At 40.4% G+C, this 18,605-nt stretch overlaps 1 protein-coding gene across 2 annotated transcripts in view; it reads left to right on the top strand.

Annotated features, from left to right (window-relative positions):
- pard3aa (par-3 family cell polarity regulator alpha, a) overlaps nt 1-18,605 on the top strand; it is a 333,882-nt gene that overhangs the window by 243,318 nt on the left and 71,959 nt on the right. For both annotated transcript variants that reach the window (XM_028959719.1, XM_028959710.1), the window contains one exon: nt 10,614-10,730. In XM_028959719.1, the coding sequence (XP_028815552.1) occupies nt 10,614-10,730 (117 nt within the window). The remainder of the gene's footprint in view (nt 1-10,613; nt 10,731-18,605) is intronic.

Here is an 18,605-nt window from a genome sequence, read left to right as displayed (position 1 = left end):
ATGTCCCTTAGGTTGAGGAGGTGGGCGTGGCACGTCCCGGGCCATGCTGGTGATTGGAGATGAAGACAACAAGCTGGAAAACCAATACAGCCATTGTTAGCTACACCAGTTGAAATGCAGTAGTCAGAGCAACTTCACCAGAGCAACTTGCAATCAGTAGTTACAGGGACAGTCCCTCTGGAGACACTCAAGGTTAAGTCTTCTGGTTCATAGGCGACTGTTTTACCCACTAGGCCACTACCACTCATGGATGGTATTTTTCTTGTGGAAATTCTATCCACTTTTAGAATCTGAACAGTACTGTGTTTACGACAGATTTAATGCTCACAAGTAATACAAAAAGTAATTCAGCTGAGGCCCAATGTCCCAAAAAGAGTGAGTGAAGGTCCAACTTTCAGTACTGTTTATGGTCAGAGCAAGTGTTGACTTGGACCTTGGAATTGGGCCGTTTATACGTTCCAGTGGCGCGTTCTTTCAAATTCCACCTTAGAAATCTAATTTAGCGCCAAGTGGAATGTTTTCCTTATGCCCTCGTGAAGCTAACAGTGAACAGGCTAACAGGGTATTCCTCTTGATTAAGCGCTGTTATTAATTTCTTTATGCACCTTGATTGGTAGGAGTGGTGAGTGAAACAGGTCAGTGTCGGAGTTTTGCACCGTGAAATGGCAGGCACGTTCAGCAGTGGAGCGGCTTCTGCTACTTCAGGCACAGCTGTGATTCTTTTCTGTTCAAAATGTGTTACTCCGCAGGGCCTGAGCCTGTAATTACTGTATAGATGTCAGCGTGGGGGAACCTCTGAAGCTGTCCCTGGAAGCTTGGCATTTTACAATCCGTCCATTGGTCTTCATGTGGATTCCATTTTATAGTTTTTCAGTTATGAGGACCTAGGTCTTTTTTATTGTAGTGCTGATAAAGGTCAACCATATCTTAATTCTAAAAGCCAAAGAAGATGAAAGTCCAAAGTTTTGGTGAAAGTTTTGTTCCATGTCTGTATTATTTATGTTTTGTCTGGACTGTGGGGGAAAAGAAAACAACTAATTGCATGCTGCTTTGTCAATTATGAGTTATGAACGTGGGCTGTTTTCTGTGAATACTATTCAGAGTATTTTTACCTATAGTGGGCCCACCCGGGTGGAAGGGCCCTAGGGCAGTACCTCGCTCTGTGGGCTTCTTGTTTAAGTTAAACCCCAGTGGATGGATTCATAAGTGCCCCTGTGCATCTGGCTAAATTCTTCAGGTCCATTGGCCATTAATAGAAAGTGAGCTGTGCATCCTGGGCAAGGGAGGCTGGTGGGTTGGATGTACGCAGTGCACCTCATCTTTCTCAGAAATGTAGCGGTCTCTGTGGAAACCTGCTTATGACTTGGGTGCGCTGGAACATGAGCAAACAGCATAATTACCACACAGGAAGGGCATTAGACCTGATGAGAGCCATTCTGCAGAATGTACCCACTGGAGGTTTTTACCTGATTCACACAGAATCAAGAAAGACAATTATCATGACAACAGTCTCCAATTTTACCCCATATTCCGTTATTATCTCCAATCTTGTCAGGTTCTTTTCTTCTTTTATTTTAATGTAGATAAATTATGCTAATTGAATTTTTCTTTTTTTATGGATTTTATAGACATTAATCTGGTTTACAGATTAAGGAAAGTGGTCATATGTCCTCATAAGGTTTGAAGTTCTGAGAAATTTGTTTTGTAGTATTTTTAGACTGTTAATTTATTTTTAATTATTAGTTTCCTAGTGTCTTGAATTATGGCTGTGATGATTTCAGCAGTGTGCTAGAGAATTTGTATTTCACTTGTTTTGTTTGATTGTCAGTGTGCAGGAACTGCCTGTCAGATATCCAAGAACATTTCTACAGCATTAGTGAAGAAGAACTCTTTCAATTTTAGAGCTGATCCTATTTCTGCCTTGCAATCCTATAGAGGGCAAGTTCAAAAGTGATAGTGATGACTTTTATTATACAATCCATATTTATTGGTAGTAATTTGGAGATTCAGACTTAAAATTTTACTGTTCAGGGTTTGTTTTGCAAGACATGAAAGAAAATAATGAAATGAATTTAACATGAAATGTAAGCATACTATAATATTAAATACATTTAGAAGGTTTATAATAATAGAGATTTGCATGTTCTAATTAAGAATTTTCTTATCTGTCATGAAGAGGCATGTGTGGTGATTCTAGCCTTCTAGCTATTTCTATCTATTACTTTTTTTTTTCAACAGTGTGTTTATGCAGGATAACAAAACACAAAATCTTCTATCCAGTCTCATTTAGCGAGAATGCTAATTAATTCAATTGAGACTTTGGATGTTTAATATTAATTATCTATTTTAGTATGCAAAATAAGTAAAAACATACAGAAACTAGTCGGGTTAAATTCGTGGAGTGTGAGCTTCAGGATGATGTAAATGCCAACATGTTTTTAAAAGCATTGGTCCTTTCAGGGCCATACATTAGAGTGGATTCTACAGATGCTAAGTTAAAATTAACTCATGTGTGTACTGTTTATTTCCCCCTTCATTCTCATCAATACATGAGTGCACTTAATACATTACGGCAGATCTAATATGTCCTGCATGGAGCACAGGAAGTATTTCACAAAGACATAATAGGGACCCAGACAAATGAATGAAAAAAAACAAAGGCTGGAAGAAACTCTGTGGACGAGTCTGGGCCTTGACAACATTAGGGATTTTTCCATTGTATCATGACTAGTCCTTTTAGGCTCCAATTTAATTGAGTTTATGATCAACCAGGGTCTTGGTTATCAGGGGATAAGATATCTGTGTGTCATTCTTCTTACCTTTATTCTGTTGTATACTCATATACTGTATATCCAAAATACAGTACTCATTTATGGGTCTTTTATGTTTTACACAATAGAACAAAACTACACACGTGAGGTAATGTAATAAAATAAAGCAAACCAAGCAGTTTCTCCAAAGCACAGAGCTTTTGCTGGGACTGCTATGAGCAGTTCTAGCATGTCAGATTTTTTCTATCGTAAAAAAGCAAAATGGACTTGGAAACGCCCATAAATGTTATTCATACTTTTTGCTATGTATTAGATTGCCAAAATAGGTCCCATAAAGTTGGAGGTAAAAAAAAGTGGACCAGTACCAACCACAGCAGCTCAGTATTGTCTGGGTTTGTGATTGCCATGGAGATGCCAGTCGTGTGCGTCTTTTTTCCTGTTTCCATTTCTTCTTCTGCACTCAATCTGACCGTGAAAGTGCTGACTGACATTGGAAGTCAGGATAATGAGATCCGTGGGGAGAGGGCAAGGGAGGTAGAGGGAGGAGTGTCAACAAGAGACAAAACACATTATCAGCATAAGCCTCACCACATGCCATCTTCCGGCACCAGAACATTGTGGGTCACCAAGGAAATGGGTCCATTGACAGCTCAGCCATGTTAGGGTTAGGGCTAATTATGAAGTTCCCATTAACACAAAGCTGGACATAAAGTTCATCATTCTCTTCTCTCCTCTTCACTGTCTCTCTGTCATTAGAATGAAGCTGCCTGTGATTCTTTGCTCTCTCCCGCCATCCACAGACTGCATCTCTGCACAGGCCCGTTCTCACTGCCTAACAAGATGCTATGAAAATTACATGCTGTTATCCTGACCCGGCCTTAGGAGTAACAGAGCGAGAGAGAATAATCGAATGGCCGTAGGGCTGGTTCTGCAGATACTGGTGTTTTTTTTTAACATGATAATGATGGTTTGGATTTGGCCTTCTCACTCTACATACCCTTCACAAGCAGTCAACCTCTTGCCATGAAGAAGAAGGTACCAAAGCAGTAGGGCCCTCACTGACAGGTGACGATCGAAGACCTGAACCATTATGGACTGGACTGACACTCACACACACACACAGACAAACCCACTGCCTGTGGCAAAAAAAGTTCTTTAAAAACTAGTTTTAAAATGAATGTGTCTTAATATGGAAAGCCCACATGAATTTACCTGCTTAGCAAAACTTATGTAGTAGAAGTATTAATGATCTGTAACCTTCCTATGAGGCCACCGCACCGCAACACCACCACATCCGCACCCCCACCACCCCCACACCCCCTGTGTATTCATGCTAGTAATAAAACAGCAAAAAAAAGCCACTGTTCTGGGGCGCTCCCAGTGCTCCCAATTTGTTAGGGCCAGGCCTGTACATAGATACATTAGCTTTACATTGTCGTCGTAATATTTTTGCACTGTTCCATTTTGCACAGAAGTATCTTTATTTAACTGGTTAGCTCTGAATGTCTGTCTTCTTGTTATATACATGTTTTATTTGCCGTAAATGTTACTTTTGCATTGCCTGTGTCCTATGTTTTCACTTTATGAAGCCTGGTTTGTCTGTCGCACACGTGCACTTGCAATCCGTAACTTTGTCTTAATGTTATATGTAGCACTTGCTTCTAGAGAAAAGTTGTTTCATTTCACTATGTCCTGTCTAACCTGTATGTATCTGAAAAGAAAGTGAAGTGAAAGTGAAGTGATTGTCATTGTGATACACAACAACACAGCACACAGTATTTACAACAAAATATGTCCTCTGCATTTAACCCATCACCCATAGTGGGCAGTGGGTAGCCATGAAAGGCACCTGGGGAGCAGTGTGTGGGGACGGAGCCTTTCTCAGTGGCACCTTGGTGGGTTGGGATTTGAACCTGCAACTTTCCGATTATGAGTCCACTCCCTTACTCGCTAGCCCTCCACTGCCCAAAAGAATTCAAACCTGGGTCGTCCATGCCAAAGTCAACATAACCACACAGCCACGGGGAATTTTTTGACCATAAAGCTCACTTGAACTACAACTTATATTAAAAGTATATTAAAATATACTTTTATTTATATATATTGAGTTTTAAATGAGGAATAATATTATTTTCAACAAACAAAGAAAATGAGTAATCACGGGTAAATCTGAGAAGAAACAATTTGACCAGCAACAATCTGCCACTACTGTGCCTTTCCCCTCACAATTTAAATAAATAAAAAATCGCAACCATGTCAATATCACATCTTTGGGAAGTTTTTATCATCATGCATGGCCAGTCTTATAATTGGGTGGAATAGGGTGAAAATAATTAAATATTTAAAATATTTTTGTTTTTCCTAAGGAGAAAGCAGCTTTGTCACCAATGCATTTTCAGCTTGATATCGAAACAGAACAACGTCCCTCCCAGCAGTCATCCAATTTAAACTATTGTGGATGCTAATTACTTTAATTGGGCCTGTGGGTGAAGAAAAAAAGACTTCATCCCATGGTGGCCTCCTGTTTTTTGTTGTCTGGGGAGTTGTGATTCCCAGGCCACCAGCATCACAGCATTTTATGTCGTGCACAGTCGGTAGTGAGCGAAATCAAAAATATATGACAAGGTTTGGAGCAGCATGGCGTGGCACTGCCATACATTAAGATGTATAGGGGTGTAAAATATTGCAGGGGGTGTGTACAATGTCTTAAATAAGGAGAGTGTTGCAGAGAGAAAAGTGTTGTCCATCAAAATCAGTGGCACTGAAGGGTTGGAGTGTGTGTGAACCCGTGTGTTTGGGGCACGTTACATCGTCGTCAGCTCTGGAAGTGATTGAGGGGAGGCGTGTGAGTGACAGGCGATGCGGCGGGCACTGATTGCAATGATGTTGTGTTTAAAGTGCCGTCGCGTCCCGTTTCAATGGGCATCGTTCAGCCGCCAAGAGTGCCACTCTCTGCAATCTTCCCGTAAAGGCGTAATTGCGTGCTGAAGGTGTGTGTGAGTTTGAGGGTATGTGTGTTTTTGACACCTTCATCAGTGTCTGTGCCGCAGAGTTGTGCTGTGAGTCTGTGTGTGTGTATGTGTCAGATGCCTATAATTTGTTTGCGTGCGTTAACATGTATTGATGTGTGGATGTTTTGGGGTTGACGCCGGCAGGTGTTTATCTGTTCATTAGTCATATCTGTCATTGCAGTAGATGGGTGAGAGACACTTAGTAATGGGCCATTACTCCAGTCCCTCTCTTTCCGTCTCTCGATCCTTTGCTCTTCCTCAGGGCATTGGGAGTGAAGCACCACAGCAGCAGCAGACGCGTCGCTCTGCTTCTTCATGCTCAACATTCAGGCAGCTGTGGGAGAGTCAGGTGAAGGGGACCAGATGAGGAGTTGTGGCTTCTTCTGCTTCCCAAAGCTGGCTGCTTTTCCCCATGTCTGTGGGCCTCCAGGAGAAGAGGAACTGGTCTCTTTACACTTAAGCTTCCTCAGGCTTCTTCCCATAAAAATGAAAGCAGCATGATGATGGTTTTGGTTCACACCGTTTTTTAATCCTTCTTATCTTCTTACCTGCTTAGCCTCTTGTAGACCCACAGAGAGAATATGGGAGAGGAATGTCCCTGAAATGGGTTGAACATTGCCATCAACTGGAACTGCCCCTATGTTGCAGCAACACTCATGTTGTATAGGTTTGTTTGTGCAAAGTAGGAGACCCCCAGCTCAGGACATTAGCTCCGTACTTGTTTGAGGATGTCTATGGACGTTAAGCAGAAGCAGAATACCACAAACCTTTCACATTCATCATTAGATGATTAAATGATACGTTTAGGGGCAGTGGTGGCCTAGCTGTTAAGGAAGCGGCCCTGTTATCAGAAGGTTGCCGGTTCGAATCCCGATCCGCCAAGGTGCCACTGAGGCGCCACTGAGCAAAGCGCCGTCCCCACACACTGCTCCCCAGGCGCCTGTCATGGCTGCCCACTGCTCACTCAGGGTGATGGGTTAAATGCAGAGGACAAATTTCACTGTGTGCATTGTGTGCTGTGCTGTGTATCACATGTGACAATCACTTCACTTTTTTTAAAAAAAAAGTTTAGCATTCACCAAAAATGATCAAAGAGCGGTATTCATGCCCAACACTTTCTACACTGACATGTATAGCATTATATGGTGGGAGAATGTAAGCTATAAATTCTGAGAGAGGTATTTTTCATACCAAAAAATGCATTGTAAAGTTTTCCTTTAAATAGTGGTTCATGCCATCACCCTACAGGATCGCTTATACTTGTTTGCTCAATTATAGTTACCATGCATCATTTGGGTGTGGCCTGTTTTTGTCATCATTAATTTGTATACATTTGCAATAATGCAATGACTGCCTGTTTGACAAACCAATTTGTCTTGCAAAACTGAAATGCAGAACAAGGTCAAGAACAAGATCAAGAGCAGAACTCGTATGGCCATTTTAGCTTTGCTTTCATTCTCTTGTTTTGTCTCATAAATCAAAAAAATGCTTTGTATAGGGCCAGAAAATAATTGCAGTGTCACAGTGAACTTTAGTAAATCTGCCCTAAAGTGTGTCCTACACACTTACTGGAACAGCCATGATTTGTGGAGCCCCTCTGCCCCCCAGGATCAGAGTGTAGTGTACAGTATCAATACAGCTGTGACGGGCAGTTTATCAGCGCCTGCTTCTGTATTGACCTGCGCTGTTTTGTTAATGACAATCATCTTTATAGCCTCATGCGACAGAAGAAATCCAGTGGAATCAATCCTGAGCCGCTCAGTAACTGTTTATCACCATTATTATGGCTCCCGTTTGCTGCCTGTGCCCATGGCTTTTCCAGCGGTCAGCTATGAAGCTGTAAATAACTGTCATGCATTAGTAATATAGAGAATAGCAGGCTCTATGGTAAAACTCCATTTGCTCCATTTATTTCTTCAAGACTGTTGAAATATCAACACATATGTTTTATATCTTTAGCTTTGCTCTCGATCGTAGAATACTTGTGATGTTTTATTTGCATCACGTGATAACTAATCTCCCAGATTTCTGTTTTCCAAAATTTTCTCTACTCTTTATTTCACCTTCACCTGTCTGGTCTGTAAAAAATGGGAAGCCACCAAAAAGAGGAATTATTTATTTATTTATTTATTTTACATATTATAGGTTTTAGTACATTTAGTAGCAGAGGCCTCTATTATTAACACTGGCACACTGTCTGTGGCCATTTTGTTGATGACTTAATCTAGTAAAGTACAGCGGTGTCACCACTGGGTGTGTCACACCTAATATACCTTTCATCTTCCTCTTCCTCCTCCTAAGGGATTGCTGACCTGTCAGCTAGAGGCAATAAGGAAACTCATTTAAGCAATGGATACTGTTAATATAACACTTTTTGCAAAAAACGCATCTCATTTTATGAATATGCCTTGCCTAGTGGCCTCAAGTCATTTCATAATTCAGCAGCTTTTGGCTTAAAAACAAGAATTTGCTTGATAAGATGTCTTCAATCAGGATTATTTAAATGTTTCATTAAATGTTTTTACACAGTTGCTTAATAATCCAATAATCTTAATAGACATCTGTTGTGCTTAGGCTACTACCATCCTAGGGGTTAACACACTCGCCTATGAACCAGAAGACACAAGTTCAAACCCCACTTTCTACCATTGTGTCACTGAGCAAGACACTTAACCCTGAGTGTCTCCAAGGGGTCTGTTCCTGTTACTACTGATTGTAAGTTGCACTGGATAAGGACTTCTGATAAATGCCATAAATGTAAATGCTTGTATTTACATGTACTAAGAAAATACCAATAAATATCTAACTAAATGAAAATTCATTTAAAATGCAACTTTTTAAGTACTCTGGGTTCATGAGAGTTTTCCAGGGTCAATTTTTTTCGCCTTCGTGTGTCATTCTCTGTATTTTGTGATTGATTTCTTATTGTCTTATTGTCTGAATTCTTATTGTCTAACTTGTGTAAAGAATCTACAACAGAGTGAATAAAAAGGTTGTATTCATAGTTGGGGGTCCTAATGAACTAGAACTGATCACTTCATCGATGGTGACTTGAAAGCACGTTGTAAGTCGCTCTGGATAAGGGCGTCTGCCAAATGCCTTAAATGTAAATGTAATTGTGTATAAGTGTATAAATGCACCTTGTCTGTCCATCGTGAAATCCCATTATGGGGAGTGGTGTGTTTGCACTTTTCTCCTTCCATCATCATACACTTGGCAAGAAAAAAACTTCAGTTTTGTTCAGTATCACCAAATCAGTTCTGCAGATTAAAAACTGTACAGGCTTTTTTATTTGATTGTTTGTGTTTATTATCTTTCTGACCGATGGGCATTTTTAGAATCAATTTTAGATCTTGCAGTGCAAGAATAAAAGTGTCATGCAGAATGTACACAGTCAATGAAAGTGTGACTCTGTGATTACATTTATCGATGCCCCCCAGCTCATACAGACTTATGCAGATCTATACACATTTTGTTATTGCCTTGTCTGTACAAATGATTGGATTTTGCACATCAATAATAATACGTTGCTGTCAGAACAGCAGTCCTAGGTACTCCCTCACACACACACACATATACACAGAGTGTGTTCATCTGCCATCATTGTGCAGGAAATTGCATCACCAGGAAGTGTTTAATCACACTGAGAAGCTATTCCCCCACATGGCGCTCTGTGGGTCATACTGTGTGACCCTGTGGCCTGCAGTGATAATAGGCGAGGATCTTAGAACGCCATTAAATGCCATTCTGGTGGCACGCAGCATGCTGCCCATGGCCACATCCCGGCTTCAGCACCGGAGCCGTTCGCAGATTAATAATGAGTTTCCACTTATACCAGAACCCCCGTCCTCTCAAACGAATACACACACACCCTCTCGCTAGCTGTGTCTCCAAGTATCCAGACAACCACACACATACTGACTCCAAACAGAAACTATACACCACAACACACACCCGCACATACCTGAAAGCTCTTACAGACACAAAAAGTCTTTATCAAAGAAAAAATGGCGGTTCAATAAACAACTTTTTAAAAATCTAATGTCTATTTTTATTCTTCACTTCCATTCTAAAAATATGAATTGCCTATCCGTAACCCCCACATCTGGCAAGCCAAAGCGCTCGGAAGCTCTTTTATTCAGGTTTGCGCCAAGTGTGGGCATATTATAGTCACAGTCAGAAGGAGTAAGTTGATGTGATGGAGCGTGAAATAAGTTCATATAGAGATTTGTCTAGATGTGGCTGCAAGTCTGTAGAAATTCGCTTATTGTCTTCTTTTTTTTTTTAATCCTCGCTCCCTCCAGTTAAGATTTCTTGAATGTAAAACCTGTTTAAAAGAAAAATACATTTCATCGTCACACCTGTCCAAAAGAGGGACGAACTGACAGAGGTTGACATTTTAATTTCCTACTGGGCTGCTTTGACACATGGGGCACTGTTTTCAAACTGGGAGTGCTACGCAGTCCGGGGTTTGTTCACTAGTTTAAGGTCAAAGGATTTGCATAAATAAACAGATAAAACATGAAAGAAACAGTCTTTTATGATGTTTGCTCATGTGCAGGTTTAAATCATCACACAAAACACAGTAGTGTTTGTGACAACAGTCAATATTCAATATATACTCCCATTTTAACCTCTTTATAAAAAAAATATCTTCTTTTCTTTATGATACAGATAATTACCTAGTTTAATCTACTCATGGAAACCCTGAGGATTCTTGACACTATGCTAGTGAACAAGCCCCACCCTTAGTGCATAGCACCAGTTCAAAATTAGTTTGATCATAAAATTCAATGAAATGTATTTCTCTTCCCCTTTTGTTGTCTTGTAGGTTTGGCAAGCACAGAAAGGATGGGGACAAGATTGAGCGGAAAGGGTCCAGCAAATCCAAGATGGAGGACACTCAAGCATTGGAGGACACCCTCCGAATGCGTATGGAACAGGAGAGGTGAGCTTCCTCCCATTTTCCCTCTCTGGACCAGTGAAAAACCTCTTGATTAAGTGGAGCATCGTTGCCCGGAAATTTAGTCAAGTAGCTAATTAAATAAATGGTACTCTAGCAGGGAAATTCTGGGAAAGTGTTTAGATTTCATGACCATTTTCATAAAATAGGATTCAAATTGATCATTTACAAATGTTAAATTGTTCCTATTACTTCTTCATCTTGGAGTCTTCTCATTTGCATTTGACAGGAAATATGCATATACATGGTGTTGCCCATGTAATACTTGACAGCATATCTGAACGTATGGTAAAATTGACCATACTTTGACCATATACAGTGCATCCGGAAAGTATTCACAGTTCTTTTTTCACACTTTGTTATGTTACAGCCTTAATCCAAAATTGATTAATTTTTTCTACACACAACAACCCATAATGACCCATTACCAAAACCTCAACTGAATATTTTCATGTCATTATGGGGTAATGTGTATAGAATCCAGAACGACTTACAACGTGCTTTCAGGTTACCATCGATGAAGTGATCGGTTCCAGTTCATTAGGACCCCCAACTATGAATACAACCTTTTTATTCAGTCTGTTGTAGATTCTGTACACAAGTTTGACAATAAGGCAATAAGAACATTACAAGTTAATCTAAATATTCTTTAAAGAGGATCTTTACATCCTCCACCACTGGCCCACCACCGAGGGGCCAAGACGGAGATGAATGTCTTCCTTTAGCGATGGAGGGACCAGTACTGGAGGCTCAGAGTATACGAGGTGCAGTGCGAGGTGTAATAAGGGCAGTTTTATATATGTATATTGCCATTTTTTTGTAGTTTTATGTCAGGGCACTTAAAACCTAAATTAGATCATTAACAGAGTGCATTGTAAATCTGAGGTCAGCGGATTGATGCAGTTTTTATAAATATGGCCCTGATCGATACGCTTAACCTTGTAGGTACATCCTCTTGAAGGCCAAGGTCGGTCTATGAATGTTTGATGTTTGGACTTCTTTGGATTGAGTTAGATGGCCTAGTCTATGGATATCTTCATGGTCACAAAGCACTGCCCCTTTGACTTCGACCGCTGCTCAGTACAAACTATTTCAGTGATTTTATTTTTATGTGTCATTGAAAAGTGTGTTTTTCACGCGATCTTTGCAATGACAAAGAAAATGCATGCATTTGTTATTTTGAGGATGTGGGTGCATAGTTTGAAAATGACCAACAGGCAACCATATAATTGTTTGAACCTGCACAGCTGGTTTGCATAGTTGGCTTAAATAGGGCTGTGGCAAACCCATGTAACAGCATGAAATGAATGGATGCATGTGGTCAGATCTCTGAGTAAATACCATAGTGTTGCCCAAAAGAATGTCCAAAGAACAATTCCATTTTGTCCTTGACCACTGTGGAACAGCATTAAAGCCGCCACATATGCTAAGAAGGCCACACTTGCCTGTTGTTCTTCAAAGACACCAATGAATTCTGTCACAGAGCTGCTGTGTGTTAATGGGTACAAATTAAATAGGCACAATGGCTGTAATGCGGCCCATGATGGCGACAATGACTGCTGCGCTGACGCAATGGAACATCTGGGCCCGCATTTTTATCTTGGCCTTGATGCTGAGCCACAGGGTAAGGCCGAACGAATCATCACAGGACCCACGACTCTCAGGGAAGTGTTTTTATTAGGCAAGGCACGGAGAAAACAAGGAAACGCAGTTTGAGTAAACCGCCACTCCCTGGTCCCCCGCTGCATTTGTCTGTGTCCATTCTTGCATAGAATTCTTATTTCGTCTCGCTTCATTCTCCGCGCCTTTCTTTCTTTTTTTCTTCGAACGCTCAGTTGACATTGTGAATGAAAAGCACCCCCATTTTTGTTAATAAATGTATTTTTATTTTATAATTTATTTAAAAAAAAAAAAAAACTTTTGGGTACTGCAGTCATTCATGCATACTTGGATTTTCGTCTAGGGAATTCTGAAGGGAACGCTTGCAAAGGTATTGACTGACCAGCCACGGAACCAAGCAACTCCGCTCTTCTAATGCAGCACGGCTCACCAAATAACAGCCTTGAAATCAATTATGGCCGTATTTTTAGGCGTGTGATTACACTTTGCTCTCTAGGTTAGGCTGCTGGGTGGTGTTGGGAGGTGTTGTGCTTAAGGCCAGCACTCCGATCGATGACAGGAGGCCTGGGGGAACCCACTTGCTTTTGTTAAAGTTGTAAAAAAAAAATTACAGTGCAAGGCCTTGGGGAGTGTCAGGAGAATTTTTTTTAAAGAGCAGGACAGTCTGAAGCTGGAAGATGGGCTTCGGCCAAATTCTCTGCTCCCGTGACTCCTCTGATCGTTAATTTGTGCCAATGTGCTTGACAGGAGCTTTTAGCAAAGCAGAGGAGCAGTACAAGCGAAAGGCTAGGGCAGATTAATTCATTTAACCTTAACCGTCATTAGCCCTTCTATTTCTAGAAGATTCTCTGTCGTCGTTCCTTCTTTTTCTCTCCCCTCTCTCTGTTTCTCAGTTTATGTTGAGGAAACTCATGCTATTACTCACAGACCTTGTTCTCTGGCTTAGACTGTCATCTACTTAAAGCTGTTTACTTACATTTACCCAGTACAGCAGGCAAATTACCTTCCTGATATAAAGTCAGTAGCAGCTTAGCCTCCAAGCTTCATAAAAAGAGAGAGAGAAAATAAATAAAATGACAGAATGGCATGACGATAACCGGCGTGACTCTGAGTGATGATGATAATGATGATGATGCTGAGAGCATCATCAGTGGGTTTGTTTTTCTGTAATTTTTACTGCAGATTGTAAGCAGCTGCTGCCAGAGAGCACAGCATCAGTCTTTTAGAAGCGCAAAATCTTCACACACACACCTCCTATTCCAGATTACTGAGGAACAGGCGGTTATGTGAATGGACCATTTTTCCATCCAAAAAATAAAACATTAATCTACATTAATCTGCAGCTCAGTCAGATGCACAACATATGAAGACTGAGAGTGTCATGCTGTTTGACAGTTTTTAATCATATTGATATTGGTGTTTTGCTTGCTTTCAATAAAAAAATAATCAATAAAAAAAAATTGCTCCCCACTGTGCAGTGGCAGTCTGCAGTGATAGTCACAGTCAATCCGAGCAGAGTTGATGCATTTGGCAAGTGCTGTGTGTGTTTAGTGTACCTACCACTTCACACCTTATATATGATAAAATATACTTGTAAAGAATGTAATGTAAAGAACATCAAATAATTATTTGCTCATTTGCACATAATATTGTATTTAATTATGATTCAGTAAGAGTAGGACAGTTCTGTCACGACACAAAAATGAGTAGAAGGACCCAGGCGCAGTTTAATACCACAAATTGGTATTAGGCATGGAACAACCAACATGTAGGGCTCTGCTTGGGACAAAGGGGAGGAGAAACGGGGAAAGGGAAGGTCCACTCAAACGGGGATCACTCCACACACGCACACCTGAAAAACAAAACACAACCATCAAAATCATTAACACACACATTCACAAGACCCCAGAAGCAAACTGCCTCTGACCATGACCATAACCCCTAACCAAAAGCGGCTGAGAGCAAAAGCGCGTCTCCCTTCGCTTAAGAGGTTCGGTTCCATACCGGAACCCAGAGCACTGATGCAGGCACACTTAAATAAGGAGGATGTCATGTGTGGGGAATCAAGGGGGCGTGGCCTGAACTCAGAGCTCCGGGAATTGTCATCAGGTGTGCCCGCTGTTAACAGTCTCCACTGTGACATGTTCAATAAAGTGGAAGTGTTTTTGGTAGTTTATAAAAAAAGGCTAAGCTCCTGGCTGCCGCATATCAATATTCTCTACGTTTGCACATTAATCCTATACATTTGTATCCAATACAAAACATTTTTACACACCAATACAAATATACAACCACACAAATGTCAAACATGTCTTTCTTCTCAGCATACTTCATTATAAAACCGTGTCATATATATTACAAGTGCATAGTGGCATGTGTGCAATTGTATGAATACAAACGCATTTGGATCACTCAGCAGGTATGTTTTCAGTGTCTTGGCACTGGATTCTATTATCACAGCTGAACCTTGCGCTTTCCTTTATAGCTGTAATTGTGTTACAGAATCATTAGCCATATCGCTCCACTTCGTCATTATTTTTTCGGCAGCCCTCTTTGTTACCATTCTGTACTGTCAGGCGACAGTAATTAACATACAGAGTTCAAAGGGAGATCTGACGAACTGATTGCAGGCTTGATTATATTTGTAATTATATTGATCGTTCGCTAGAAGCTAAATGTGATTATCAGGACCCCTCCGATTCAGCTAATTATTTGCCTGATGAAATTACAGTGTGCCTGAGCACAGTATCAGCACAGTAGCCATTGTCTCAACGTTGGCTTGTTTGGAGCCTCTCTGAATATGAATGCATTTTTTTTTGTTCCTCTGCATTAAGAATAAGTGTTGAGGTTCAAATTTAGGATATTTGTCCATTGCTTTCTGTAGATGTTATGCATTTATTGGCATGAAAATTATATATTTTTTAATGAACCTATTAGCCAAGGTTTTAGATTAGTCTGCACATCATCTATATTGCATGGAATATTTACTGAGATCCTGACCTCTGATTAAAGAGTTCTTAAATTATAAAATGTTCATAACAATGCAGTTTTATTTCATTTGGACTTTTCGGCAATGTAACTTTATAATATGATTTGTAGGGTTTTGTTATTTGTGTATCTATGTTTATATTTTTTGTATACTTTGCTGCATCAATGCATTTGCCTATGCTTAAAATAAAATAAAAACCTAATCTAAAATAGACATTTTGCCTTTTATAATTACTAATAGAATTTCCATGTAAATAATTACTATTAACTAATAATTACTAAAATAATCAATATAAAAAACACATCCACTCCTACCCACATCAACGTAAAAGAATCCCATAATGAAAAAATTGTAATGTAGTCTGGAATAATTTATAAAATATAATTTTTATATAAAATCATCTGGCCTTAACCCCACCAATATTTGGTGTCTCACAGGCTTGACCATCTCAGAATTGAACCATTTTGTTTTGCCCCAACTTTTTGAAAAATCCACAATGTTTCTAGCTCCTATAATTACACAGGCTTGAAAATGAATGAAAAAAGTCCTTCATAAAAAACCTCAGTCTTCTGTATTCAGTTACCTGTGTCTTTGCAACAGTAACCTGCAAACTAGTGTGAAAACATAATTCGTCCAAGATGGTCACTGGTGAGGATGACTTCCTTTGCTGACAGTCATGTTGCATTGTTATCTGTATATGACAATGAATCTTTGACATTTATTTAGCTTGTAGCATGGACCCAGTTGTAAGTTTGGTCACAAACCTTTTTCAACATGTGCTCAGTACTCCATTGCCTACAACCGGAATTTAATTGAGCATGCAGAAGTTTATGAGTTGAAGCAAAATGAACCAGAGGCTTTCTACACTAAAGTACCTTGATCAGCTGACAACAAATTAGGCAGCTCCATCTAAAGGTGCGTTCTGATATGGCACTGCATACCAATGAGCATTTTAGCTCATTTTAATATACTTATTTAAACCTTTTTTTTCAATAAAAATAAAACATAATGGGGTTATAATGGTATAATTTCCATACCCCTTGATTTGTTTTGCTACTGCTAGTTAAATGGTTCGTGGCAGAACCGAGTTGTTGTATTCAATGTTCCGTGAACTGCAGGGTTATTAAATATTAAACTCAGCTGTGCCGTATTGTAGCTCTAAACAGCACTGATTCCTCTGCAATTGGGGGGGGGGCTGTCTGTGCAAGTTCAGATTGGAAGCGTGAGTCTGGAAGTCTCCAGACGCTCCCATACTGCTCAGACTAAATTAAACAACGTCCGACATATGGAGAGGGAGCGCCTCAGCATCGTCAGTCTGGAATTAAGCAGCACTGTTTGATAAGCAGGCAGAATTGTATGCAGTGTGGAGAGGAAGGACCGTGGGCTAACAGGCATGAGGGTGACAGGTTGATGCTTTCCAAGCTGAAATCTGGAGGAGAAGGTCGTGGGGAAAACAGCAAGGAATTTCTGAACTGTTTACAGCCCCAATCTTTGATCAATATTTTACTTTTGCTCTTGAAGCTGTGGGGAAGGCCTGGCAAGCGCTCTGCTCCCATGCACGTCTGCGTTTCTGTTGTTCCCTGTACGAGAACGGGAAGTCTCTCTGACTGTCACGTGTATTTGCCTGCGGGTTGGTCCATGTTTGGCCTGTTTCCAGCAATATTCGACAAGAACGAGGGTTTGAGGCGGTTGTAAGGCGGTGCAGGGCTGTTTAGAGGAGAGGGGACAGGCGTGGAGATGCGTGGAAGAAGGCCCTTTTCTTTTCTCTTTGTTGGACTGTTACCTAGAAACAGCAGCTGGCTGACCTGCGTCGCCATGAGTGTTGGGTTGCCATAGCGGCACAGCTCCTTCGCTACCCTTGGCCCCCAGGCCTGGTGCAGGCAAATCACCATCTCTCCATCTAATTGGACTCTTGCTGTTTAATTACAACATAGACTGTTTCGTTCTTTCTCTCTCTCTCCATTTCTTTCCTCCTCATGTTTTTTTTTCTATTACAGATTTACAAAGACAATCACAAAAGCTTTTGTGCTTTTTAAAATTATTGTTGCATTTTTAATTCTCTTGTGATTTGTTTTTACTTATGTAACTTTTTGTTTTCAATGGGCTGTAACTATATGAAAACTATACATGACAGATAATACATGAACCAATAATACATGAAGATTACAACATTAACAAACTTTAGGTTCTTATATTATGATTAATCGTTTCTCAGTCTAATATGATTGCTTTGTGCTGATACAGTAATGTGTTTATACTGTATTAGCCCTTTTTCTGTCTAATTGACATGGCACTTTAGCACATTTGGCGTTTTGGTCCGGTGTTTGTCCTGTGTTCAGTCTGGTGTGAGGCAGACTGTTCAGTGTGGGCCAATTCTGCCGTGTTAACACTACAATGGGTCATTAATTCTGTAATAGAGTCGAGGTGGGTGAGATGCAGGTTTGGTGACCATACTGATTCAATGAGGCCTGGCCACACTCTCCCTCCCTCTCTCACACACACACACACACACACACTGACGCAGCCAAACAGTCACACAGTCACAGAGACACTCAAAACTGTGCTGTTCACTAGGAGTCTGCATGAGCTAAGCAGAATATGGCATCCGTGCCAAGTCTGGCATAAATCCTGCCAAAAAACAGCTTTGTGTTTCACATGGTGTGTATCTTTAATGCGTGTGTGCCAGTGAATGCATCGGTGTTTGTGTGTGTGTCTGTGCATGCATGTGTTTTGTGTTTTTGTGCATCCGTATCATTGTAATACGTGTGTGTGTGTTTGTGTGAGAGTAAGAAAGAGAGAGAAGGTTTGTGTTGTCCTGCACCTACTGTGAGTAGTTCAGTTCTCATTTCATTCCTGCTCCTGACTCAGATGGGCTTGTTAAACCCAGAGACACCCAGTGAACACAATCGACCATACAACTGTGTGTGATACTCCACCCTGAGTGTGTTGCAGTGCGTGTGCTTTTGTGATGCAGACACCTCCCTGTCTTAACTTTATAGGCTTCTTATCATCCTTAGGTGGAAGAACTAAATTAGTGGCTCGGTGGCTTTCAGTTGAATCCAAAAACCGGCCTTGTTCATGAAAATAGGGTTTTTGTTATATTTCAAAAAACATCTTACTGGTTGGATCTAATGGGCTCTTCTGAACCCAAGATGATGCTCATATAACATGATTTAATCATTTCTTCTGCATTTGACTACATATCTATAAAAGTTCTCTTAAATAGTTATAAGAAGTGCTTACAACTTTTT

This window comes from Denticeps clupeoides, chromosome 2 (assembly GCF_900700375.1).
Source record: "Denticeps clupeoides chromosome 2, fDenClu1.1, whole genome shotgun sequence".
Lineage (NCBI taxonomy): Eukaryota > Metazoa > Chordata > Actinopteri > Clupeiformes > Denticipitidae > Denticeps > Denticeps clupeoides.
This window is presented reverse-complemented; position numbering and strand designations above follow the sequence as displayed.